Source organism: Dasypus novemcinctus, chromosome 19 (genome assembly GCF_030445035.2).
Source record: "Dasypus novemcinctus isolate mDasNov1 chromosome 19, mDasNov1.1.hap2, whole genome shotgun sequence".
NCBI classification, from domain to species: domain Eukaryota; kingdom Metazoa; phylum Chordata; class Mammalia; order Cingulata; family Dasypodidae; genus Dasypus; species Dasypus novemcinctus.
In genome coordinates, this window is record NC_080691.1 from 19520534 (window position 1) to 19546763 (window position 26230).

A 26230-nucleotide genomic window follows, 5' to 3' on the forward strand; every position below is an offset into this window, starting at 1 on the left:
GAAGGAGTTGGCGGTCCATGTGAAGTGTGTGTTATCGGCAGCTTCCGTTTGCCCACTCTTTGCCTTTCTCTTTTTTGAGCCATGATTATTAAAAAGAACTGACTGTCTTTACTTCCTTAAATACAGAAGTGAGCGTTTGAGAGTCTTCAAAAGAAATCAACCCCCCAAACAATTCAAAATATACTTGCTCTGCTTATATGTAATGGGAGAGACTTTCGAGAAACAGTCCTACTTCCAGACTTTTCTCTCACCAGGTTGGGTCTTTCCAGGGCCTCCTTATCCTTGCAGTTTTGACCCATTCCTAGGAATTGCACTGAAGTGAAAGCTTGATTAGCATTTTTTCTCAAGCCCTGCCCCTTTCTTTGAGGGCAGAGAGTGGCCCCTAGGGTCAGACAGACCAGTCCAGACCAGGTAGCTTTTCAGAAGCTCAGACCTTTGGGGGTGGCATCAGGTGAGGAAGTTATTCTTTTGCTTATTACTTTTATTGTTAACCATGAGTGGATTATGAAAAATGTAAGAGAGGAGGAAGGAAACCCGGAATAGATATGTTTGAGGAAAAGAGCAAGGCTGCTGGGAGTTTTTCCCGTTGTGTCAGTGGGTACATAAATTTCAGACAACTTTAAAATCCACTCAGTAAAACTGACATCCTGCTCATTCACTCGCCCTGGTTCCTGCTAGATGCCTCCTGAGTGTTACTTTACCAGGCCTCCCTGCCCAGGCTTTCTTTCCCCACCCGTGGATTTTATTGCCAGTGGCCCTGGGCACCAGTGATGTGGCAGAGGCCATCCCCCTATTCTACAGCTAATGGCCTTATTCTGGGGAAAGCCTCCCATCCATTTACAGGTTAGCCATCCCTTGGGTGGACAAAACTTGCCATTTTATAGATGAAGAAACTGAGCAGGTACATGTGTGCATAGGTGATGTCCCTTGGAAAGCCACCCTGTGCATTATCTGCATATCCAGCTTTGGTCACTCCAGCTCCTCCATCAGCGCAGGGGCCTGAAAGACTATATATTTTTTAATGAGTCTTAATCTGGATTTCTGGCAATAATTTTCTACAAGACTGGGCCACTCTTGGAGTAAACGCAGGAATTTTTAGTTCCAGAATTTAGAAACCCAACCTCCCGAGCTAGCCCAGGGCACACCGGTTTCCTAGGAGAACCGGGTGGGCTCCAGCCTGCGGCGCCCCCCCCCTTCGCAGGTCGCCTGCTGGGTGCGGCAGTGGGGGGGCTTTCCGCCCTAGAGGGTGGCACGCCCACCCGGGCAGAGGGCGGGCGTTATCGCTGGCAGCCCGAGTCCCGCGGCTGGCGAGTCGGCAGAGCTCCCGCCCGCACGCCCCACACCGCCCACCTCCACCTGGAAGGGCCCCCGGGAGGCCGAGAGGGCAGCGCGGGGAGCGGCCCGGCCCAGCCGCCCGCGGCCCGGGGACGCCGGGCCCCCAGGCCGTGGCCAGGCCGGCGGCCTGCGAGTTCCGGGGCCGGGCTCCGGGGTTCGCGGGTCCGTCCTGGCCCCGTGCGGGCGCACGAGCCCGTGTGCCCGCAGCCGGGGGGGGCGCCGCGCCGCGGCCCGTGCGCCCCGGGGCTCCCGCGAGCCGCCCCGCAGGACCACACAAAAGACCCCACCCCAGCTCGGGCGAGCATTTCCTGTGACGGCGGCGGCAATGACGGCGGCGGCGGCGGGCAGCCACCCATGTGCATCCCGCGGGGCGCGGGCCGGGCGGGGCGCGGGGCACGCCCCCACGCAGCCCGGGGCCCCGCGCGCCGGCCCCGAGGGGCCGCCCCCGGCGGGGCCCGCCCCCGTGTCAGCGCCGGCCGGGCTCCCTTTGTGTGCGGCCCGAGCGCCGCGGCCGCGCCATTGGCCCGCCGGCCCGGGGGGCCAGCCCCTTCCTGGCTCGCCTCATGCATATGCATGAGCCCCCCGCCCCGCCGGCCCCGCCCCGCCCCCCCCCCGCGCGGGCGTGCGAGGCGCGCGGCGCGGCTCCCTCCAGGCGGCAGCGGGAGCCCGAGCCGAGCCCGCGCGAGCCGAGCCTGCTCCCGGCGGGCGGCGGCGGCGCCGCTCCAGCCATGTCAGCGCGCCCGAGCCTGGGCCCACCATGAGCCATGGCCATGTCCGTGAGCGCCGAGGACGACGACTATGACTCGGAGCCGGACCAGGTCGGCCTGGCGGGTGGGGCTGAGGAGGGAGCGCCGGCCGCCCGCCTGACTGACGCGCCGCCGGAGGCCGCCGCGATGAGGAGAAAGTTTTGCAGCGGCCGCCGGCGGGGCCGCCGGGGCCGGGCCGGCGCGGGGCGCGGGGGAGCGCGGCAGGCCGGGGGCCGCCCGGGAGCCGCGGGAGCCGCCGGCGGCCCGGGCAGGGGGCGTGTGCCAGCGGCGTGCGCGGCCGTGCGCGAGGGTGGCCGGCCGTGCGCCGCGAGGACAATGTGGGCCGCGGGGCCTCGCCGTCGGGCGGGCCGGGCCTGGCGCGGGGGGCCGGGCGGGCGGGCGAGGTGCGGGGCTGCGGGCGCGGGCGGTCCCGGGGCGCGCCGCACCCTCCCCTCGGCGCCCTCGCCCCGGGCGCCCCCGCGCGTGCCTGCCGCCCGGACCCCGCGGGCGCCTCCCCGGCCGCCGCCGCCGCCGCCGTTCTTTCTGTTGGCAAAGTTGCACCGGGACCCTCGGCCTCGGCGCGGGAGGACGCCCGCGGCCCGGACAGTGGGCAGCCCGGGGCCCCGACGCCCGTGGGCCCGACGGCGGGAGCTTTTGTCTGGGCGCCGCGCGTCGCCCGCCGTGGGCAGAGCGCGACAGGAAGGGGAGCGGGCTCGGGCCGCCCGGGCGCTCGGCGGCGCGGGGAATCCGGAACCCCGGCGAGACCGCACGGGCGGCGGCGGGAGGAAGCAGTGACCCCAGATGGCAGTGTTCGGCCTGGGCTGGATTGAGAAGGAAAAGCCACCTCTCTGGGGACCGCGGGGCAGAAGCCTGCACGTAAAACAAAGCCCCCGGTGAGTTTACGGCGTGGATTTACTCCTGGAAGGTTTCTGGCGAGGAAGCCGGGAAGAAAGTTTAGGTTCTGTGGAGTGATCTGCTAGATAATATTAGCAGCGGGATACGGACCAGGTGGACCTGTGGAAGGAGCTGAGAATTGGGTGGGCCGAGTTAGGATGCGGGCATTAGACCGGCAGAATAAGGTGCTTATTTAGAAATCTGGAGTGCATTTCCCTAGTGGCATAAAGATGTTTTGGAATGTTCAGGCCTAAATGTGAGGAACCTTTTAGGCGCTATTGAGGAAGTACTATATATGCTGCTGTTCAGTGTGGCACATAGTATTAAGTGGTTTTATTTGAAAGAACAGGGAAAGTTGAATTTTATTTGTTCAGCTTTGCTGGACAGTCTTCGGGCAAGTGTACCTCATGAGGTGTCACTGAATCTCGCTGGTTTTTTGGAGTTGGGTCACCTAGAGCCAGTCCAAGTGGTTGTAGCCAGGAACTTCAGTAGCAGAGTGTGTGAATGGCTCTCAGAGTCTTGCTGCTTAGTGCCCATCTAAATTCCTGGTTTGAGGATATGCAGTTCAGTATGGGGCTGCCTAATCCCTTCTGTCAGTTTTCCATTTTTGTGGCATCTGGTCGTTCATAGGTCATTCGGGTTCAGTTTTGAGTAGGCTTTGGTGTTTCAGGAGAGAGGTTCCTTGTTACTGTTTGCCTTTTTTTTTTTTTTTTTTAAACTTGGTTCCGCCCTATGGTCTGTGGTAGATAAAATCTTCTGACACTGTGGCAACAAGACTTAAGACGTTTCTGGGTTTAAAAACACATTTTCAGATCTTGCCACTCCTGAGAGAGGCGTCCATCAGAGAAGACCTGTACACCCTGTAGCCAGATTTTTTTCCTTCTCCTCTTGTCAATCAGCCGGGTTGGGGCACTTGTGAAATGGTTTGCAATAGGCGTTCTTGTGGCTGTGATGTTCATTTTAATTTTAAGATGGTGTGTGTGTGTTTTTTCCCCTCTCAGGTGCTTTGGGAAGATACCTGAGTCAAGACAGTAGGACAGCAGGTTTTTCCCATAGTCCCAATAGAGAAGATGGTTGTCAGATAAGGTACCCTACACTTGGGGGACCCTGCCAAGGCTCGCTGCCCCTTACGTGCCTCTACCCTTTCTTCATCAGTTTTCCCAGCCCTGGAATTTTGGGGGCCTGAGGAGCGCCTTCTTGCAGATTCCTTCTTCCACAGTTCACAGCCTCTAGACCTCAGTCTCCCCCAAATCTTCTTTGAAGAAGGGCCCAGGACGTCTAACTCCTCCTACCTCCACGGCCACGCCCCCTACCAGAGTGGGCTTAGCACCAAGGAGAAGGCCCTTCTCGGAGGAGGCTGGAGTGGGGAATTGCGGGCACACTTGCCCACCTGCCTAATGGAAGGACCTGGTGGGAGGCTCTCTTGGGAAGCTGCCTTGCTCTGTATTCCTGCAGTAGGTCCGAGCCCCCACCCCAACCCTCAGCAGAATTTTAGCTGCCCACCTTAAAAATCTGTGACTGGTGCCCAGTCCTGGGCTGCATCGGGGGTGTTTTTCTCAGGCCTCTTTTGCTGGACTGGGTCATCTACCCTGCAGCTCCCTGGGTTTCCGCTGCTCCCGATCCCAAATGCTGCAATGTGTGGGTGGGAAGAGGGGGGTGATGGCGAGTGAGCCCTGTTAGCAGGACACTTGCATGCTCTTTGGCCAGTGTGCCCCCTTCGACCTATTTCTGAAGACTTAGTTTGTTTCTCCAGTGCAAAAAGTATTGGAAAATTCTTCTGCTCTGCTTTCCAGTTTGGGGAGATGGTCTTTCAAAAAGTACCATTAGTGAGAAGAATTCTTGTTCCATTGTGGTATTTTTTTTTTTTAGCCCTCAAATTAAAAATAGTTTCATAGCTTTTTTTAGTTCTATAGCTTTTTAAAATAATTAAAACAATGAATTTTGCTTCTTGCTGATAAATACCAGTAATTAGGAAATTATGGGGGAAAAAAAAACACCCAGAAATTTTGTATAGTCATAACTACTGTGTTATTTAATATGGCTTCTTAAGCAGTGAGGTTTTGACAGGGGTCCCTGAATCTTCCCTAAATTATATGCAAAAGTCTTGGACTTTTTGCCCATGTGCATTTTTCTGGGGAAAAGGCCCTTAGCTTTCCCCAGATCTCCAGAGGTCCTCCCATCCCCTGGGTTTCTGGTAGTCCTTGTGTTTTTATTCTCTTGCTCTTTCTGCTTAGTTATATAAACAAGCCAGAGCCCTCCCTGGAGTCTACAGGTGTGTGTTATGAGGCCCATAATGCTATGGCAGAATACTTGATTTTCTAGGATGTCCATATTGCTTGAAGATACTGGCCAGGACTATGTTGAACTAAGGCTGGATGCACTGTACAGTGGAACGCAGCCTTCCCATGATCAAGGCACGCCAGGCTGTCTGGGGGGCTCTGGCTATCCCCTGAAGCACTGTCACTGCGGTGGTTGGTAGTATGGTGGCAAGCTGAGAACTGTCTTAATTATAAAAACATACAGCCACGTTTTACTCTCTTGCTCATCTGCAGTTGACACTGGACTGCTCCCTTCTTAACACTCTTCCCTTGAACTGTCCTGCCTTTCTGGCTGTTCTTCAGCAGGCTGCACTTTCTTGCCGGCCCCTTGAATATTTTTAGTCTTCAGGACCCTCCCCAAGACCCTGTTTTCACTCCACCCATCTCTCTGGACAGCCTCCCGGACTTAACTAGTCTTAACACCTATGCAATACTAATTTCCAGTTGTGTGTCTTCTCTCTGGTCCCACTTGCTCTCTGGGCATGTTCTTTGGATGTCGCATGGGTCCCTCAGGAGGAACAACTCCAGAGCAGAGACATTGTTCTCTGCCCTCTCCTGAGCCCCTTTCTTCTGTTGCCTAAGCCAGAAACCTCAGAGTCTTCCGGGTCTCTTCCTGCATGCATACCTCCTGATCAGGCAATCAGCCGGGTCTTTCAGAATCTGCTTCTGAAAATCTCCTGAATCACACCCCCCTCCCCCACCCAGCCCAATACCTTCTATTGTTGCTCTAATTCACACCTTCATAAGCTCCATTTTATATCTTTAACTGATCTCCTTGCCCACCCACCCAAAAGTATCCACTCCCTGCACTGTTTCCAGAAGCAGATTTCCCTAATGTGTTATTGGAGGCCCTGTAGGATCGGGCTCCTGCCACCTCAGAGCTGTTTGTAGCAGCCATACCAAGCTATTTGCAGCTCCTTGAATGTGTCATGTAGTTTCACATCTCTATCTTACTGTTCGTTCTGCTTAGACTCTCCACTCCCCAGCCCCACCCCAGCCCCTGGCCTGCAGAGTCCTCTTCTTCCTCCAAGACTTACCTTGGCTGCCACCTCCTGTGTTCTGTGACACTTTGCCCAGTCTCCCTTCCCAGTGAGATGAGACATTTCATCTGGGTCAGCATGCCAGAGGCTTTGCAACTACCTACCCAGGTTCATCTCTCTGCTTTCCCACTCATTAGTAGTATAAAACTGGAAAAGTTACTTAACTGCTCTGTGCCTCAGTTTCCTCACTTATAAGTGGAGATAATAGTTCCTTCCTCATAAATTATTGATACAGGTATTTGAAAAGAGTGATTTGCACTTAGTAAGCCTTAAGTAAATGTTAGGTTTTAATGTCCTCTTTGTCATGGTCATCATCATCATGTTGCATTACACCTCTGTGGTCCCAGACTGTAATCCTTTGCAAGCAGGGAGCATGTCCTCACTATCCTAGCATTGAATCTGGCACATAATTAACAGCTGGTGAACATTTGGGTGGGTGGGTGGGGGACTGTGAGAGGGAATGAGTCTGCAGTGTGCAGTACAGGTTATACTCTATTGGGTAATGATGTGCTTATTGGCCAGTTGTATCTCTCTTTTCGAGAAATATCTATTCAAATAGTTTGCCCATTTTTTAATTGTACTGTCAGAGTTCTTTAATATAAACACTTATCATATACACGATTTGCAAGTATTTTCTCCCAGTCTTTGGACTTTTACTTTTTTACTTTTTTGGTAATGTTCTCTGAAGCACAATAGTTTTGAATTTTGAAGTCCAGTTTGTCATTTTTCTACTGTCCCTTGTACTTTTATTTCTAAGAAACCATTGTCAGATCCAAGATCACAAAAATTTACCCCTTTGTCTTCTAATTGCTTTATAGTTGTAGCTTTTACATTTAGGTCTTTGATCCATTTTGAGTTCATTTTGTATGGTGTGAGGTAGGGGTCTGATTTTCTTCTTTTACATGTGGCTATCCAGTTGACCCAGGACCATTTGTTGAAGATTATTCTTTCCGTCGTTGAATTGTCTTGGCACTTGGTGGTAAATGTGAGGTTTTTATGCTCTTGATTCCCTTGATCATTGTATCTGCCCTCAGACTGTCCCACACTGTCTTAATTACCATAGCTTTGTAGAAAATACTGAAATCATCAAGTGTGAGTCCTCCAACTCTGTGCTGCTTTTTCCAGGTTGTTTTGGGTATCCTGGGTCCCTTTCCCTTCCATATGAATTTTTGGATCAGCTCATCAATTTCTGCAAAAAAGCCATTTGGCATTTTGATCCATATTGCATTGAATTTGTAGGTGGCTTTGGGGAGTATTGTCTATAGTCGGTGAACACAGGATATCTTCCTATTTGTTTAGATTAATCCTAGTAGGTTTGATTGATGCCAGTAATTGAAATGAGGAATTGTGGAGTTCCGCCCATGAATATTCTGAGGACAGTATCTCGTATATAGGAGGCACTCATTAAATCTTTGTGGAGTGAATACGTGAATGAAAGGACCACCTGATGGTATTCTCTCTAAGGGGGATACTAAGGGGATGCTTTTGACTTGCTGATGGAGAAAAGGTGTTGGAACACTGCTTTTAATATGTGGATTCCATACTGTCCTAACCCCAAGCCTGATAAAGATCAACAAATGGGCTTGTGGAGGGAGAGGCTGATTTATAGGTCAAAGTTGATGGATACCAGCATTCCCTTTGCTGAGAATACTTCATGCCTAAATTAACAGAGGCATTCTGTTTTACGTTAAAAAACTAATAGAGGTAAGGGCAGGATAAAGTAGAGTTTAAAACTGTGTTTAAATCTTGGGGTATCACCCAAAAGAGAGTAGATCACAAGCTTCATGCAAAAATGAGAGAGCTTTGGCTTGTTCACCTTCCTTTTTATTCTTTTTGTCCCTGTTTTTATTACTCTACTACCATGTGGTTTCCTGGTTGGCTGTTTGGAGTCCCAGTTGGAGATTTTAATAGAAACCACCTCTAAGGTTCTTTCTCACTTGTTGATTTTGTCAGTATTCTTAGGATCCTGCATTTCACGTGTTGCTCAGTTTCCTCTTGATAAGCCAGCTGGTGTCCAGTTCCTACAGGGTTGGAGAGAGAAGCCCCTGGCAGCCCGGTACGAAGGGCCTGCATTGGGGTCTTCAGAAGCAGCAGCTCTGTCCTTCTCTTCTGCTGGGGCATTGGTGCTGTCTCATGTTTCTGGATGCTTCAGCTGTGGTTGGATCCAGGTTGATTTGTTTTTTTCAGTAGGTTAGGAGTGCTAGTGGGGCAGTATTTCATAGGCCCATGCCAGCTTTGTGGCTCTGGCTGCATTGGCCCAACTTTTTCCTTCCAGAGACACTGTCCTCCCATGGCTGGCAAGGCCAGAGGCTCTCAGTGGTTATTTATACCTGACTTTCCTACGTAGGAGGAGAGAGCTGGTCCTCGGGAGCTTGTGCTCCCAGGGTCAGAGTTGGAGGCCTCCCCCTCTGGTTTTGTTCCCAGAAGTTTTCCCATAAGTGTCATGCTCTGCCCACTCTGCACCTGACTCGAGCCTCTCAGGATCTGCCTGTAACACAGCCCCATTTTTCATGAGCTCCGTCTGTTCTCCCTGAGCCTCTTTGGACTCCCTGGAGTTGGCTTGTGGATTTAAGGAGCAAGTTGATAACAGGCCAGTGGTCTTGATGTGGGTTAGAATCAGACAGACTTGCGGCCTGGGAAGAGGAGAAACCTCCTGGGTTTCCACTTCCTGGAGGAGATGTACTTCCCCGCACCTTCTGCGGGCGCCCTTCCCGCTGATGGCGTCTGGCATGAAGTGCCATGCTCCCCCAGGGCCGTGCCGTCCACGCCGCACTTCACGGGCATGTTCAGCTCTGATTTACAGTGTTCAGACCGTGGCTTTGGGGTATATGCTGCTCAGGGGCCTTGGACCAGTCTCTAGCTTGTTTTCCCGTCTCCAGAATGGGGCCACTGGTCCATCTCTCAAGGGGTTGTTATTGGAAAAAGGAGGTAAGAGCATCTGAAACGATGAGCACAGCACCCGCTGTGGTAGGGCTTGGAGAAGGTCTTGGGCCACCCTTGCAGCTGCTCCTTCTCCGTGGTCTTTGCTGCTCTTTGTGTTGGCTGCTTTGTTTTCAGGTTCACTTATGCGGAGTTCTAAAATCAAAAAGGCTCTGAAAAATACCCACCCCCTACTTTTCTACTTATTTGGCGGCAAAACCTGACGTGAACTGATGTGAGGTCTTTCTAGTCTTATTTATCGCACTAAGTGGCTGCAGAGCTACTGATGCGTCTGATCAGCCCCAGACCTCACTAGAAGACCCTGGAGAGCCTTGGCAGCTTGAAAGAAGAGTAACTTGGCATTGGAGCAACCTTGTTTCCTGAGGCTGCTGCTTGGTGTGCCGGCAGACCCTGCCCTTTCCCACCTCCCTCCTGACAGGCCTTTGGGCTGCCCCAGCGGTGAGGGTGGACATGACTGAGCTAGTCTGGATTACTTGGTTGTTGTTGTTCTGAGTAATATGCTTTTTTTTTTTTTTTTTTTTAAGTACCAGGGCCAGGGATTGAACCGAGTACTTCGTATGTGGGAAGCCTGGAGCTCAACTGCTTGAGCTACCTCCGCTCCCTTGGATAAGTTCTGAGGGAAAGGCAGCCGAGGCTGGGGAGGCAGGGGCCGGCCAGGACAGGTGGGTCAGGGAAGCCGATTCCGGCGTCTCCCTTTCCACCTCAGTTCAGAGCAAGTGGGACAAAGGTCCAGCGCAGCAGGGCTTCCCGAGGCAGGCGCTTCAGCCGCCAGAGGCCTTGGTGTTTTCCTTGAACGCTGCCGACCCTGGGAAGGTTCATCTGTGGGCAGGGTCAGCTTTGGTGTTGGAACCAGGATGGGGTGCGGTCCATGAAACCGTCAGGAACCAAGCAGGGACCCCCCCTGTTGTGGAAGAAAAGGGATGACGGTGAGGCTTTGTTCGTGAGCAGGGGGCTGATTTTCCTCCCTGGGGGCCTCGTATAAGGTGGTGTCTGGGAGCTGTGCATGGTGTCGTGGGAGAGGGAGTCTGGAGGGAGGCCCCTCTACCGTTGGGGTGCATGTACTTACGACAGGAGTTAACAGACGGGCTGGGCTGGGATTTCGTCTTGGAGTCCAAGTGTGACAGATGCTGAAGTGAAAAGGATGGAATTGGACTGAAGGGCATTCCAATCAGCTGGACAGAGGCTTCGGCATTACACGCCAGGTGATCGGCTAGATTCCAGGGCGAGTGGAGTGCCCGCCTGCCAGAGGGCTGACCGTTTTCAGCACACTCGTGCCATTCTAAACATGGGCAGAAGACCTGTCTGCCCTCCTGGTCCTACCTCCGTCAGCCCCAGGTGCACACGGGACGCAGTGGCTGGTCCAGCAGCTCCACCACAGGGCCTGGGTGTGTAGGAGCACTGGGCCTGGGGGCCAGGAACCATGCCGGCTCGTTGGGGACCTTGTCCTGCTTTCTGACCATCTACGTGTCTGTCTTCCTCTGAGTGAGAGGAAAGAAGCATCTGGGGCCCACTTCAGGGAAGGTCTCAGAGGTGAAGGACCTCAGGGTTAACCTGTCATTCTCCCTGGGGTTTGGTGATGTCACCAATATTTATGTTCCAGGCAGTTTTCTAGGGAGCCAGTAGTAGGCAAGACACCTTGGTGACTGCTGCTGTGCTCCTGGTCTCAGGGAAGGCCAGCGAGAGAACAGGCTAACGTTGTGGGATAAGTGCTGTGAGGGCTACCTGCTACCTCTGGTTGGGGTGCCGGAAGAAAGCAGCACAGAAACTGGTCCTCTGGGCTGGGTGGGCGCCAGCCGGGAGGAGTGGGGGGAGCAGGGTCGAACGCACCACGTCTGGGGAAGCACCAGCGGCCCAGCCTGGCCTCGCAGCAGAGGCCAGAGCAGCAGACAGGGGCCTACCCTAAGGGTGGGAACCACAGAAGGGTCTTGAGCCAGGGTGCCCTCTGCTTGGGGCCCGGCAGCCCCCACCCCCGTTTCACCCGTCCCATCTGTTCTCTCGCAGAACCGGGCGGTAGGTAGGCCCAAGGGGAAGCTGGGCCCGGCCTCGGCGGTGAAGTTGGCTGCCAACCGGACGACGGCCGGAGCTCGCCGGCGCCGGACGCGATGCCGCAAGTGCGAGGCCTGCCTGCGGACCGAGTGTGGGGAGTGCCACTTCTGCAAGGATATGAAGAAGTTTGGGGGCCCGGGGCGGATGAAGCAGAGCTGCATCATGCGGCAGTGCATCGCGGTGAGTGCGCCGGCCCCGCAGCCCCTCATGAGGGGAGAGGGAGGGGCGGCCAGGAGGAGTTCTGCACCCCCAGGACCCTGACCGCCTCGGAATCCAGCCCCCGCCTGGCCTCTTGCTTAGCTCTTGTTGGTCTCGTTTGGGCTCCAGAACGCCCTGATAGGTGTTCCCTTGTGGAAAAATGGGGAGGTGGGCAAGTGCTGCTGTCAGATTCTCCAGGACAGGACCTGGGGCAGCTCAGGCTTTTAGGCTTTTTTTTTTTTTTATTGCCCCTTAGGAGGTACCGGGGATTGAACCCAGGACCTCGCACATGGGGAGCAGGCGTTCAACCACTGAGCTGAATCTGCTCCCCCAGGCTCCTTTTTCTTCATAATCCAATGGTTGTGGCCAGATACTTTAAAGTTTCTACCATCAAAGATACCCTACCAGCGAGTCCTGTCCTGGCTGTGCCCTCGCCAACTTTTATAGTCCAGTTAATGATGCTTCCAGGCCCTCCCTTCCAGCCCTGCCTGCAAGTGATTGGTAGGTGGGAGGTCTGTGCATCTCCGGAGGGGTTGCCCCATAAGGAGCGGTGATTTGGGTGCTGAGGAGCTGGCCCTCCAGCTGCTTCGACACGTCTCTGCCAGCAGCACAGGGTGGCTTGCCTCACCCCAGGACGGGCCAAGAAGATACAGGTTTGGCGCCTTGGAATGGTCCTGCCGCTTCCCGTGGATCCCTCTGCACACCCCACTCTCCCTTCCATAGGGAGTTCCTCCTGGCCCAGCCGCCAGTGCCGTAGGGCAGTGCTCCCTGCTCCCACCGGCCAGCAGGCTGAGCCGGAGGGACGGGATTCCTGGGCTCTGGGTCGGCTCCTCTGAGACCCTGGTGCCTGCCTTCCTGGCTGCCCACCCCCACCCCCCAAGCTAAGAGGCACTTTGTCCTCCTACCACGTGCAGCACTTGTGTTTTTAGTCAGTGCCTGCACCCCAGGTCCTTTAAGAGGCTCTCAGGGATTTGTAAGCACCCCTGCTGAAATTAAGTATAAATTTCTGTCTATGAATGTGTATGTGTGTTTTGGGTTCTGTCAGGTTTCAAGAGAGTTTGTTGATAGGGCCTGCATATTTTGAGAGTAGTCTTGCCTAAAACTCCTTGTGTTGGCACTAAGTGGACGGTCTCTTCCACTTTGTCCTCTGACCCTTACCAGTTCCCCAGGCTTTCCTCCCCCTCTCCCTCAGCCAGGTGGTCCCTGAGCTCTGGGATCTCCAGGTCTCATCTCATACCTCCACCCCTCCACTAGGCCAAAGGGGTTCTTTTATTTTTCCTCCCACCCCTGCTCTCCCAAGCACAGTTAAAGGAAGCCCGGCTCTCTCCGCTGTCTCTAATTTATGTTTGCAACTCAGGCCCAACACAGTGCCTGGCACACTGAGTGCTGGTTGAGGGACCTTGACTTTCCTGTAATTCTCTTCCCCTCCCCTGCCTTTCCCTGCCCTCCCCAACGTGGTTTCTAGCACATTCAAGACTCTGCCTGGCCTGTGGGTCCTTCTTAAGCTTCTTCCAGCCGTTCTACTTCCTTGGACAAAGCTTCTTCCAGCCGTTCTACTTCCTTGGACACTTCCTTCCCCTTCTTACCCACAAACGGCATAAGCACGCCCACCTCTATTCTTCTTCTGGCTCCCTCTTTTTTTGAGGTACCGGGGCAAGGAATTGAACCCCAGACCTCATATGTGGGAAGCTGATGTTCAACCACGGAGCCACATTGGTTCCCTTGAGTTGGTGTTTTCCTTTGTTTGCTTGTTGTTTGTTTTTTGTTTTTAGGAGGCACCAGGGACCAAACCCAGGGCCCTCCTATGTGGGAAGCAGGGGCTCAACTGCCTGAGCCACATCTGCTCCCTGGACTCCTTTTTTTTTTTTAACTTTTATTTTTTATTTATTTCTCTACTCTTCCCCGCCTCCCCCCACCCCCACCTCCCAGTTGTCTGCTCTCTCTGTCCATTCACTGTGTGTTCTTCTGTGCCTGCTTGTATTCTTGTCTGTGGCACCCGGAATCTGTGTCTCTCTTTGTTGTTGTGTCATCTTACTGCGTCAGTTCTCCATGTGTGCCCATTCCTGGGCAGGCTGCACTTTTTTTGCGCTGGGCGGCTCTCCTTTCTTGGCGCACTCCTTGTGCGTGGGCCTCCCCTATGTGGGGGACATCCTTGCGTGGCACGGCACTCCTTGCATGCATGAGCACTGTGTGTGGGCCAGCTCATCACACGTGTCAGGAGGCCCTGGGTTTGAACCTTGGACCTCCCGTGTGGTAGGCGGACGCACTATCCGTTGGGTCAGATCCACTCTCCCCTGGACCCCTCTTGATGTGTCAAAGTTTCCCTCTTTCTGGAACCAGGCTGAGCCCTTCTTTGTTCCCTCCCTCCGCAAGGCTTCCACAGACCACCCTCCCTTGCCAGCATCCAGCACCGTTTCGTCACAAGCGAGGCCTGGGTTTCCTTTCTCTGGGTGCCTCTCCTTGTGCTGCCTACTGCAGAGTCGTTCTCCTCTCAGTCCCTGTCCCATCAGGGACCGTCTCCTGGCCACCTGGTGTGTGCCCCATGCTCCATCCACACTCCCTCGCGTCCGTCATGCCTGTGGCTGCCCTTCCCTGGCCCCTGCAGCCCACCCTGCTGAGCATGGCCGCTCGCTCTTCTCTCTCCTCGTGCCAGCCCCTGCTGTTGGAGTTCCCTCCAGTCCTTTACCTGTACAAGCCCAAATTCCCTGTCCTGCAAGCCCTTCAGAACTAGGCGTCTGCCCCTTCTCGTCCTCCCTAATACTTGAACACAACTTTTCACGTTTTCCATGGAGTTTAGTGACCTATGTCTTTGTCTTCCCACAGACCTCGAGGGGAGCAGCCGTTTCTTGCTTTAGCAGGTGCTCATTAGGTATTTGTTGTCTTTTCCCTTCGGTGCTCTGTTTATTTGGATTTTTTTGTGCCATTTTGTAAAGACTTTCCCATATCTATGGAGCGTAGATCCCGCAGATATTTTACTTAAAGTTCCCCTAAAACAGTTCAACAGGTTTTTGTTTTTTATTTTTGAAGAGGTCCCGGGGATTGAACCTGGGGACTCGTACATGGGAAGCAGGTGCTCAACCACTTGCGCGACATCCACTCCCCTCCCTGAAATTTAACGTGGGCTTATTTTGCACACGGGGCACTGCTTTAAACACAGGGAGGCGAGGTGTGTGCGGTGGCGAATGCCTCTGCTGTGGCCCCTTTCTTCAAGGGGCTTAGAGTTAGTCTGGTGCATCATCTCACAAATGGTCTGCTCTCAGGACTCCTTGAGCCTCTTAAAAATTATGAGAAAAATGAAAACTAAAGAAAAATACAAAAATAATTTTAAAAATTAGGAGGAACCCAAGGAAAGTTTATGGGGGGTTATATTTATTGGTTTTTACTGTTTTAGAAGTTAAAACTGAGCAACCTTAAAGGTTTTTTTAATTTTTAAATTACAAGAAACTGTACATTTAACATAAATAACTTATTTTTATGGGAAAAAACACACAACTATTTTCTAAAAAACACAAACTATAGTAAGGGGAGTGACATTGGTTTATGTTTTCATAAATCTCTTTTCTGTTCAGCTCATTAGCCCTGGGCCTTCCTGTGAGCTCAGGCCCTGTCTGTTGGGGTGTGGTTTTGGTGGGAGTACATGAGGAACATCTGGCCTCGTGCAGTGAGAAAGGGAGGGATATTGTAGTAGCCTTTTCAATAAAGTACAGGCTTTCTTTGATATTCCACCACAGTGCAACAGGTGGCAGTTTCTTAAAGGTTAGTTGCAATGTAGAATCTGAAACTGTATCAATGAACTTCTGAGCTGTTACATAAGACTTATTAGTCCTTCTTGCCCTTTGAATTGTTCATATACTCATGTGTGATTCTGTAACTTCATGCACTGGTCATTTGGAAAATATTGGTTTGCTGAGTTAATGCTGAATTTCTGAGTGTTGACCCATCATTGCACAATATCAGAAAGCCACATCTGTTAATATTGTCATCAGTCTCATCAGAAAAGTCTTTAAAATATTGGGAAGACCTCCAACTAACAATGGCTAATGTAAGTTTTCCAAAATTTTAACATTTGTCTGAAAACTTGAATTTTTATCATTTGCAACAAATGTTGTTATTTTTCCAGAAGTGACAGGCTCACTTCTTTTGTCTTTGTGAAAACGTCTGCCCGTTACTACTTCTTCACATGAAAACGATGTTCCGCATGGAGTGGCTTGTTCTGCCCAGTGCTGTGGATAGCCAGTGTCCCTCGGGCCGCACACGCGGCTCCTCAGCCACACAGTGTTGGAAAGGATGTATACTCATGGGTCAAGAATTTAATAAATTAATACTGTTTGCTCTCCGTCAGACATCCCTAAATGAAAGTGGCAGTTGTTCTGTGTGGGTGTCAATAAATTATATATGGTGGCAACTAGCCCAGTGGGGACACTGCCTTGACTTGTGCTAAGGCACATTGACCCACTGCGGCTTTTGCCATAGTAGGGAAAGTATCAACACAGTGAAAAAGGCAAATAATGTCTGGATATTGTTCTGAAAATAGTGTTGGCCTCACAGACCCACCTAGAAAGGTCTTGGGGACTTCTGGGGTCCCTGGACTAGTCTCGGATCCCTCTGGTCTGGTGGATTTCCTTGGTGAGCAGCAGCCTCAGCCTACCTGCTCTCCCCTGGAAAGAACTTCATCTTTGCTCACCTGTCAGCTCCAATAGCCCTGGCCCTCTCTTGATTTTCCCGCATACCCCTGCTCACCATTTACCAGGTGCTGTAGCACTGCCCTCCTAGTCACCGCCTGTTTGTCATTTGTCTGGGCCCCACCTCTGCTCAGATGGCATAGATGCACATCTGTCCTGTTCATTGCTTTCTCAGAGCACTGGGTGCCTGGCACCCTGGTGTGGGGATGTGGGGTTGAAAGTGTGGTGCCCCAGCGGTTGTCTGCCATCTCCCTGTCGCCCTTGGCCTGCGTCCTCCCCACGCGCGCTCACTCCTGTGCTCTCCCAACTCTCCAGCCAGTGCTGCCCCACACCGCCGTGTGCCTTGTGTGTGGCGAGGCCGGGAAGGAAGACACAGTGGACGAGGAAGAGGGCAAGTTTAACCTCATGCTCATGGAGTGCTCCATCTGCAATGAGATCATCCACCCAGGGTGCCTGAAGGTGAGTGGGGAGGGGCCCTCCTCAGCCTCTGGTGATGCTCCTGGGGGGGGTCGCTTAGGTTCCCTCCTGGGGACTGACAGGGAGGGGCTGGGGGCTTCCGGTGGCTTGGTTAGTTCTGGACATTCTTTGTGTCAGGTGAGGAGTCTAGTGCAGTAGTGCAGGAAGGAGCTGGAGCCGCTTAGGGCTTCCTCCGGCATCTCCTGAGGGAACAGGCACCCTGACCTCCCAGTGCCGCCCACTGCAGAGTCTCAGCCTCCGTAGACCGAGGACATGGTGTTTTATGCTGGAAACCTGGGGCAGAGGAAGGCCCTCCAGGTGGTCGGGCGGCTTATGGACACTGACTCGGGGCTTCTGGGAGAACAAGCACCCAGGCAGGGGAGGGCAGGCCCCAGAAAGCAGAGGGCCGTGATCCTGTTCTTCTGCGCTGGGAACCTGTTCCTGCGGCATGCCCAGGGCAGTGTTACTTCTGGGTGACCGCCATGCCTGCGTGTCTGCTACCCGCCCACCCCACCGACGTGTCAGCTCGTGTCAGCTGGGAGAGGCTGGGGAGCTGGTGGATGTGTGGGTGCTGGGGAGCTCAGGTGGATGTGCCCGGCTTCACTCCAGAAGCTCCTGCTTTACTTTGGGGGGGTGTTTCTTTTGAACCCCCCACTTCTCTAAAGGAGGCGCTCTTTTAATTGCCTGCTCACGGCCCTCTTGGATCATCAACTCCACGAGAGCAGGGAGTTCCACGTCGGACTTGTTCGTGCTCAGCCCCTGGCACCGTGCGCTAAATGAACACTTTGTTGAGTGCCCTTTGCCTTCCCTCGCTTTCTCACTGGAGCCAGCAAGTGGGAGCTCTTTCCATTTTACCATGACGGTGCTGGCCCCAGGGACTGAGAGGTTTGCTCAGCAAGTAAGATGCAAAATCAGGATTCGAACGCTGATCTGAACCCAAAGCCCCTTAGGGGGCCCTCGATACCACTCGGGGATTTTTTTGGCAAAGATGGGATGGGCTGGCATCTGGGAGGGGGTGTTGCTGTTCCCGCAGCCCCCTCGCCCCCTCCAGTGCTTACTCCTGGTGTCCTTCGCAGATTAAGGAGTCAGAGGGTGTGGTCAACGACGAGCTTCCTAACTGCTGGGAGTGTCCCAAGTGTAACCATGCTGGCAAGACCGGGAAAGTGAGTGCTGGGCTCCGAGTCTGGGGTTGGCAGGGGGCGGGGAGGGGCCAGTGGGCCCTGCACCCGCAGGGAGTGGGGGCGAGTCCAAAGATATACAGTCGGTCTGTGCCTTCTCTCTTTTTGGCCTACAAGCAAAAGCGTGGCCCTGGCTTTAAGTACGCCTCCAACCTGCCCGGCTCCCTGCTCAAGGAGCAGAAGATGAACCGGGACAACAAGGAAGGGCAGGAGCCTGCCAAGCGGAGGAGTGAGTGTGAGGAGGCGCCCCGGCGCAGGTCAGACGAGCACCCCAAGAAGGTGCCCCCTGATGGCATTCTGCGCCGCAAGTCTGACGACGTGCACCTGAGGAGGAAGCGGAAATATGAGAAGCCCCAAGAGCTGAGTGGACGCAAGCGAGTAGGCGCTGGACCAGGAGGGGCGGGGGGCAGGGGCGGGGGAGGCCCGGCTGGTCCCTGGGTGCTGCGGGGTGAGGGGTGGGGGGGGGGTGGGGGCTTAGGGCCCTGGCCTCTTGCTGCCCTGAGTGGGCCACTTAGTCCTGGGAGCCTGGCCCAAAAGAAAGGAGGGGGAAACCAGCGAGTCCCTCCTCTTCCCACCTCCTTTAGGCCTCGACGCTTCAAACGTCCCCCGGTTCCTCCTCTCACCTTTCGCCGAGGCCCCCTCTAGGCAGCAGCCTCAGCCCTTGGTGGAGATCCAGTCTCACTTACTTCCAGCAGCAGGTGCTCCCACTTTGCCCGCCCGCCCGCCCCAGGCCCTGGGGACTTGCGCGTCCAGGCCTACTTGCCCTTGGTCCACGGATGCGTTGCTGCTGGGCCTGCTCCTTGTAGCCCCCCAGGCCCAGCCCGGGGGCTCTGACTCGCTCCTGCTCCGGGACCTCAGCTGAAGCTGCCTTTGGGAGGCCCCATGGATCTCGGGAGCTTCCGACAATCCTGGCCTCAGCCACAAGGTGGCGTCTGGAGTTGCTCCTCCCAGCGGCCCAGCCTTTGAGGCCCAAGTTCCAGAGCAAAGTCCAATTTAAATGAGAGATTTCAGATTTCTGGGTTGGTCCTGGGGTGGGAGGTCAGTTGGGTGGGAACAGTTTGACCATACTCCTACTTGCTTCTCCTTGAAGTTAGCCGGCAGGGCCACCCCTTCCATCAGTCTGATGTGAAGGAGATGGGATTTGTGGAGAAGGTTTCCCTCCAGCCCCTACTCTGCAGAGATGGTGGGCTCGTGGGGGGGTTGGCTATGGAGGGAGCCAGTCCACAAACCCTGGGCACAAGCTCTGCATCCTTTCTTTCCTGTGACAGCTAAAACCTGGCAAGGAAGATAAGCTTTTCAGGAAAAAGGTACTACCTCCCTTCCCTTCCCCTCCCCTCCTGCCCTCCCTGTGCTCCCAGCCTATCCTGAGTTGTCAGAGCTGCACCCCAGCACCTGGGTGATGGGCCCTGGGCTCACCCCTCCCCGGCCTCTCGCCCCTACAGCGGCGGTCCTGGAAGAACAGTGAGGATCGCATGGCTCTAGCCAACAAGCCACTCCGGCGCTTCAAGCAGGAACCTGAGGACGAGCTGCCTGAGGCGCCCCCCAAGACCAGGGAGAGTGACCACTCACGCTCAAGCTCCCCCACCGCTGGGCCCAGCACCGAGGGTGCAGAGGGCCCCGAGGAGAAGAAAAAGGTGAAGATGCGGCGGAAACGGCGGCTCCCCAACAAGGAGCTGAGCAAGGAGCTGAGCAAGGAGCTCAACCAAGAGATCCAGAAGACTGAGAGCAGCCTGGCCAACGAGAACCACCAGCCCATCAAATCGGAGCCTGAGAGCGAGAATGAGGAGCCCAAGCGGCCGCCGGGCTTCTGTGAGCGGCCCCACCGCTTCAGCAAGGGGCTCAACGGCACCGCCAGGGAGCTGCGGCACCAGCTGGGGCCGGGCCTGCGGAGCCCACCGCGCGTCATCTCCCGGCCTCCCCCTTCTGTGTCCCCGCCCAAGTGCATCCAGATGGAGCGACATGTGATCCGGCCGCCCCCCATCAGCCCCCCACCTGACTCGCTGCCCCTGGATGATGGGGCAGCCCACGTCATGCACAGGGAGGTGTGGATGGCCGTCTTCAGCTACCTCAGCCACCAAGACCTGTGTGTCTGCATGCGGGTCTGCAGGACCTGGAACCGCTGGTGAGGGGACCTGCAGCCGAGCTCTCACGGGGCCAGGGAGGGTCTTGGGCAGGGGCCAGGGAGGTCAACCCTGCGTCTGCTCTAGGGTCACACAGACTGGACCGGGGACACAGATGTGCCACCCCACTTGTTACTCTTGTACCCACGCCAAACACAACAGCTTACCTGTGGTCCTGTTTACTTCTAAGCCCCAGGACAGCTTTGTTCTCTGCCAAGTTCCGAGATGAAAGCTGCTGGCATTCCTGATTTAGCTCTTTGGAAGATGTAGTAAGGACCAAATGGAGTCCTTGTCTTTTGAGAATTGGCCTGGGTGAAGAATAGGGGCTCTGAGCATTGACTTGAATCCCTGCTCTGGTATTTGCTAGCCTCCTAGACCTGGCCAGGTCCTTGCCTTCAGGCTATGACGCCTGCCTCTCGGGGTGGCCGTGCAGTCTGGCACAAGGAGGGCCTGGAAAGCCACAGTAAATGCTTGAGGGGAGTTGTTGGCACTTTCTGAGAACAGCCTGTGGTAATCAGCTGAGGAGCCTGAGGTGGGAAGGAGGGGAGCCAAACAGAGTAGGGGGCAGGGGACTGAGTCGAGCAGCCTCCCCGAGCCCGGTGGGTTGGGGGGTGCTTCCCAAGGGAGCCCCCAGCTCTGAACACCACCTGTGCTGGCTCTGTCCCCCAGGTGCTGCGATAAGCGGTTATGGACCTGCATTGACCTGAACCACTGCAAGTCCATCACGCCCCTGATGCTGAGCGGCATCATCCGGCGACAGCCTGTCTCCCTGGACCTCAGCTGGACCAATATCTCCAAGAAGCAGCTGAGCTGGCTCATCAACCGGCTTCCTGGTGAGCCACCCGGCCAGGGCCCGCCTGCGTGCCGCGGTGGGACGAGGGAGGTGTGTCCCCTGACCCGCCACCCACTTGCGTGTCACTCCAGGGCTCCGAGACTTGGTGCTGTCTGGCTGCTCGTGGATTGCAGTCTCTGCCCTCTGTAGCTCCAGTTGTCCTCTGCTCCGGACCCTGGATGTCCAGTGGGTAGAAGGATTGAAGGATGCCCAGATGCGGGATCTCCTGTCCCCACCCACGGATAACAGGCCAGGTGAGTTGCCAGGCCAGGGCCATGCCCAGGGCTTCACTGGAGATCTGTGCCTATTGCCATTTGGTGTGGTGTCGACCACACACGCCATCTGGCATGTGCATCCTCAAGCCTCTTTTGGCCTCGAAGTCCTTGAGTTGTCTCTTCTGGAGGTTGGCCTGATTACAGGCTGCTTTGTTCTCAGTCAGCTTCAGGCTTGGAGGGGATCTTGCTGAGAGAGGGCAGGCTCCTTGGGTCCCGCGAAGATTCCACTCCTGGAGCTTTTTGTATGCGTCTGTCTCTCATCAAACCTCCTCTCGCTTCTGGGTCAGTATGGGTGGTTGAGCCACCTGAGCCATCACTTTTTGCGAGTAGCTAAAGCAAACAAACAGCAGTCATTCAGAGACGCTGCGCCATCTCTCCTCCAGTCAACCGGTCACTGCTGGGTGGAATGCAAGCTCCGTGTTTCTAGGTTTTCTCAGTTTTCAAGAGAATCTAGAAATCTAAAATTTGATGTGGAATTTTCCGATCTGTAAATAGGGACTAATTCGGGGCTTTTGAGAACACTTGTATTTCAACAAAATGTGAGTTTCTTGTTGGTTGGTGGGTCTTTTAGAGTGTTGTGTCAGTGGGACTCTCCTTCCTGTCCCACCAGGCCAGATGGACAATCGGAGCAAGCTCCGGAACATTGTGGAGCTGCGCCTGGCAGGCCTAGACATCACAGATGCCTCCCTGCGGCTCATCATCCGCCATATGCCCCTGCTCTCCAGGCTCCACCTTAGTTACTGTAACCACGTGACAGATCAGTCTATCAACCTGCTCACTGCCGTGGGCACCACCACCCGAGACTCCTTAACAGAAATCAACCTGTCAGGTGAGCAGGTCTGGCCAGGTTCTAGGATATGCTGGGGCTGGGGGTAGACATGTGACAAACAGTAAATGCTTTTCAGATTTGTAATAAATGATACAGACAAGGAGTAGTGCTGGTGAGAGCCAGGGCATGTGGGAGGCCAGTGGGAAACAAGGCGGGGCGGGGCTTCCAGCGAGGGCGTGGTCGTCCAGGGGAGCCGCTCTGCCGCTGGCCTCTTGCTTTGGTTGTTGTGGCTCATGTGTTCCCCCTCGTGACCCTTGCTGTCAGGGGAACTGTTAATGACAATAAAAAAGGAAACCCCACAGTTCTGTCATCATTCTCCGACACACGCACTGCAGGATCCTCCCTCCCCCTGCTTCCTGGTGGTGCTGGAGGAGGTTAGTAAGAACCCCAGCCTGATGGTGTGGTTTGTGAAAGAGGCGAAGCTCCCACATTCTTAGCCCACACTCACCAGTTTATGGTCTGATAGTTTAGGGTGTTCTAGATTGGTTGTGAGATTTGGATGAGCCAAAGAGAGAGAGAGAAACTTTATTCCAGAAATTACTGAGCAATAAAGAACATCACATAATTTGGATTACATTTGGGCACAGTCCAGTCATGTTTGCTTCCCCGGGAGTCACGTAGCGTGTAGTCATCTGCTGCTCCTTGAACCCTGTCCTCTGCCTGATAAACACACACATTCTGCCACCCATGCTGCAGAATGGCGGGTTCGGATAGTAGGAGAGAATCCTGTAGCTGGAGGACTAGGAAGCCATCCCTCCATGGTTTGGTGGCAGGGATTGTCCCACCCCATGGAGGCAAGAGAAAAGAGAGGTGCCTGAAGTGAGGTAACCAGTGGCACCAGCTCCAGGCTCAGCTCGTGCACCTGACTTGACTGCTGATGGACTTTCCCTTGGAGGAGGACCAGGCAGGCACCTCGGCCCACAGCATGCTCCATCCTCACCCCAGGAGGGCCTTTCCTCTCCTTCTGCTTCCCACCTTGGGAAATTTTTAAACAAATTATATTAGTAGGTGACACTCACATATAGGACTTAACTCTATGCCAGGCCTGTTCTAAGTACTTTCTGCATATTAACCTATTATGTTCTGATTCGGTGATTGTCTGAATAGCAGAGATACCAGTATAAACCCTTCTTGCCCCAGTGCAGTCCAGGTCATGTTTGAGTGTATAATAATCTTCTACATTTTATTTTCCCACCACGTAATGTGTTGAGGTCATCTTTTCATCCATCCATGTGGATCTCTGCCTGCCTTCTGTAAGAGCTGTGAAATACATTAAGGTAGACCTTTAGGCCCAGTTTCTTCCAGATTCAATTTTTTCTTCCTCCTGGAGTGTAATTAGTTAATGATAAAACGAGATACCACAGAACTCGTTCTACTTTCAGACATTCTGGGATCCATGAACTTGGTTGGAGGGTCTCATCTAGTGACAAAGTCACAGTTGTCTAGCTGTTGTTATTCAGGCTGAATTTCATTTTAGTGATATTTATTGGGTGGGTGCCCAAGGTAGTCCCTTGCCTTACTCTTTTCCTACTCATAGCCCTTCCTTTCATATCTATCTCCATATTTCCAAACAGCTAGCTTAAATTGCTAGTTGATATTTTCCGTCTGCTCAGACATTGTATGTTTATTGATTTTCTGTGGTAAATGCAAGGACTTGATACACTTAAATTCTTATTCCCCTTTTTTCTTTCATCTTTCCAGTTATATCATAATTTTTGGTTATTTATTATTTACCTTATTATGACCATGTGAGTATTACTTGCCGTTGAGCCAATACTAGGACTCTGTTTCTATGTACTATGATTAATTTTCTTCTTGCACAATTCTCTTTTGTTGTTGATTCCCTAAGGTTGATGATGTCCTCATTTTTGCTTGCTTGATTTTAAGCAAACAGTACAACAGATTGTCTACTTTTCCCCCTATACAACAAACTCATCAAACACCTGACCAGTTTCTGTCTGAGACCTCCCTTCCTCAACCTGTCCTTCCTCCTCCTCTCTGACTGCTTTTCCCAGGTGGACTGGGTACCCCTGCGTGCACACAGCCATCATCCCGGGGATCCATCGGCCTCTGTCTTGTCTTCTCTCCTTGATTCCATGTCCTCTTTCTTGGTTTACTCTTTCATTTTGGTGGGGGACATATATCTATAGATATTGTATGTATGAAGATCCTCATTGCATCTTTACATTTCATTGCTAGTTCAGCTGGATATAAAATTCTAGTTTGGGAACCACATTTCTTCAGAAATTGGAAGGCATTGCTCCACTGTCTTCTGCTTTCCAGAGTCTGAGACCAAGTCATTTCATTCTTCATCCTTCAATGAATCTGTTTTCTCTCATTGAGAGTTTATGGGAAGTTTTCTTTGCCTCTAATTTTCTGAAATTTTTGATGTCTTGGTATGAGTTTGTTCTCATTCATCAAGCTAAGCACACACATGAGCCCTTTCCATCTGTAAATGTACTTTATTCTGGGAAATTTTATTTTCTTCCTTCCTGTTTTCTCCTTCTGGATTAGCGCTCCAATATCTTATTTCTTCCTCTTTTATATTATTTTATGTTTGTTTTTACTCTATTTTCTGTTTTCCTCAACTTATTATCAAACCCATAATAGTGAGTTGTTCATTTCTATTATGTGAGGTTGAACCATAAGAAATTGGTGTTTATATAGGTCAAAACACAATCAGATGTTGGTAATTTCATACAGTTCAGCCTAATTTTATGAAGTACATTTTGTTGAGCTAATTTTTGAGTTATATTTTGTTCTCTGAGTTTTTGTATAATAGCTTGTTGTTCTTTCTTGGATACAGATATATGTGAATGTTTCTTTTTATGTTACAGGTTTACAGAAAAATTATGCAGAAAATTGAGCTCCCATATAACCCCCTCTCCTATTTTCAATGCCTTGTATTATGGTACATTTGTTATAATTGAAAGAATTTTATTATATTCTATTAACTATAGTCTACTTGTGTTGTACAGCCCTTTCTTGTTTTGCATTGCTATAAGTCTATTTTACTAACATACAACTTAATTTTTTTTTGTTTAAGATTTATTTCTCCCCGCCCCCTTGTTGTTTGTATTTGCTCTTTCTGTCTGTTGTGTGCTCATCTTACTTTTAGGAGCCACTGGGATCCACACAGAATCGCCTGTGTGGGAGGGAGGTGCCTAATTGCTTGAGCCACCTCCACTCCCTGCTTTGTTGTGTTTCTCATTGTGTTTTCTTCCTTGTGTCTCTTGTTGCATCAGCTGGCTGTCTTGCTCATCTTCATTAGGAGACATCAGGATCTGAACCCAGGACCTCTCATGTGGTATGCAGGAGCTCAATTGTGTGAGCCACATCTGCTTCCCAAATTTTCCCTTTTAACTCCATTCAAATATACTTCAGTGGTATTAATTACATTCACAATGTTGTGCTACCATCACCACCATCCATTACCAGAACTTTTCTCTCAACCCAAATAGAGACTCTGTATAGTTTAAGGATTAATGCCCCATTCGCTGCCTCCATCTCAGCCCCTGGGAAAACCTGTATTCTGGTATCTGACTTTGTGAATTTGCTCGTTTCTTATTATTTCTTATCATTGAGGGCATAAATTATCCTTTTGTCTCTGGCTTATTTAACTCAACCTGACATCTTCAGGGTTCATCCCTGTTGGCCTATGTGTCAGAACTTCATTCCTTTTTACAGCTGAGTAATATTCCAGTGTATATCACATTTTGTTTATCCATTTATCTCTTGATAGAACCTTGGACTGTTTCCATCTTTGGGCAATTGTGAATAATGCTGCTATGAACATCAATGTGCAAGTATTTGTTTGAGACTCTGCTTTGGATTCTTTTGTGTATATAAACCTGTAGTGAAATTGCCAGGTCATACTTAACTTTCTTTTAGGTTTTATTTATTTCTCCCTATCCCCTTGTTGTTTGTACTTACGTGTCTCTTCATCTTCCTTGTTTCTTTAGGAGACACTGGGAACTGAACTTGAGACCCACTGATGGGGAGGAGGCACTTAATTACTTGAGCCATTTCCATTCCCTGCTTTTTTGTTGTCTCTCATTATGTTCCTCCCCTTGTGTCTCTTGTTTTGTCAGCTTGTCACCCCTGCCCATTGCATCAGCTCCCTGTCTTGCTCGTCCTCTTTAGGAGGCACCGGGAACCTCTGCTCCCTGCTTTGTTGTGTCTTTTGTGTGTGTGTCTTTATTTTTTTAATGTTACATTAAAAAAATATGAGGTCCCCATATACCCCCCAGCCCCCTCGCCTCACTCCTCCCCCTACAACGACAACCTCCTCCATCATCATGAGACATTCATTGCATTTGGTGAATACATTTCTGAGTACCG

At 52.5% G+C, this 26230-nt stretch overlaps 1 protein-coding gene across 3 annotated transcripts in view; it reads left to right on the forward strand.

Annotated features, from left to right (window-relative positions):
* Positions 1–26230, forward strand: part of KDM2B (lysine demethylase 2B) — a 142096-nt gene that overhangs the window by 104916 nt on the left and 10950 nt on the right. For all 3 annotated transcript variants that reach the window (XM_058281345.2, XM_058281346.2, XM_058281347.1), the window contains 10 exons: positions 11275–11499; positions 16515–16658; positions 17732–17818; positions 17951–18211; positions 18418–18531; positions 19102–19140; positions 19276–19955; positions 20623–20786; positions 20878–21039; positions 21671–21889. In XM_058281345.2, the coding sequence (XP_058137328.1) occupies positions 11275–11499; positions 16515–16658; positions 17732–17818; positions 17951–18211; positions 18418–18531; positions 19102–19140; positions 19276–19955; positions 20623–20786; positions 20878–21039; positions 21671–21889 (2095 nt within the window). The remainder of the gene's footprint in view (positions 1–11274; positions 11500–16514; positions 16659–17731; positions 17819–17950; positions 18212–18417; positions 18532–19101; positions 19141–19275; positions 19956–20622; positions 20787–20877; positions 21040–21670; positions 21890–26230) is intronic.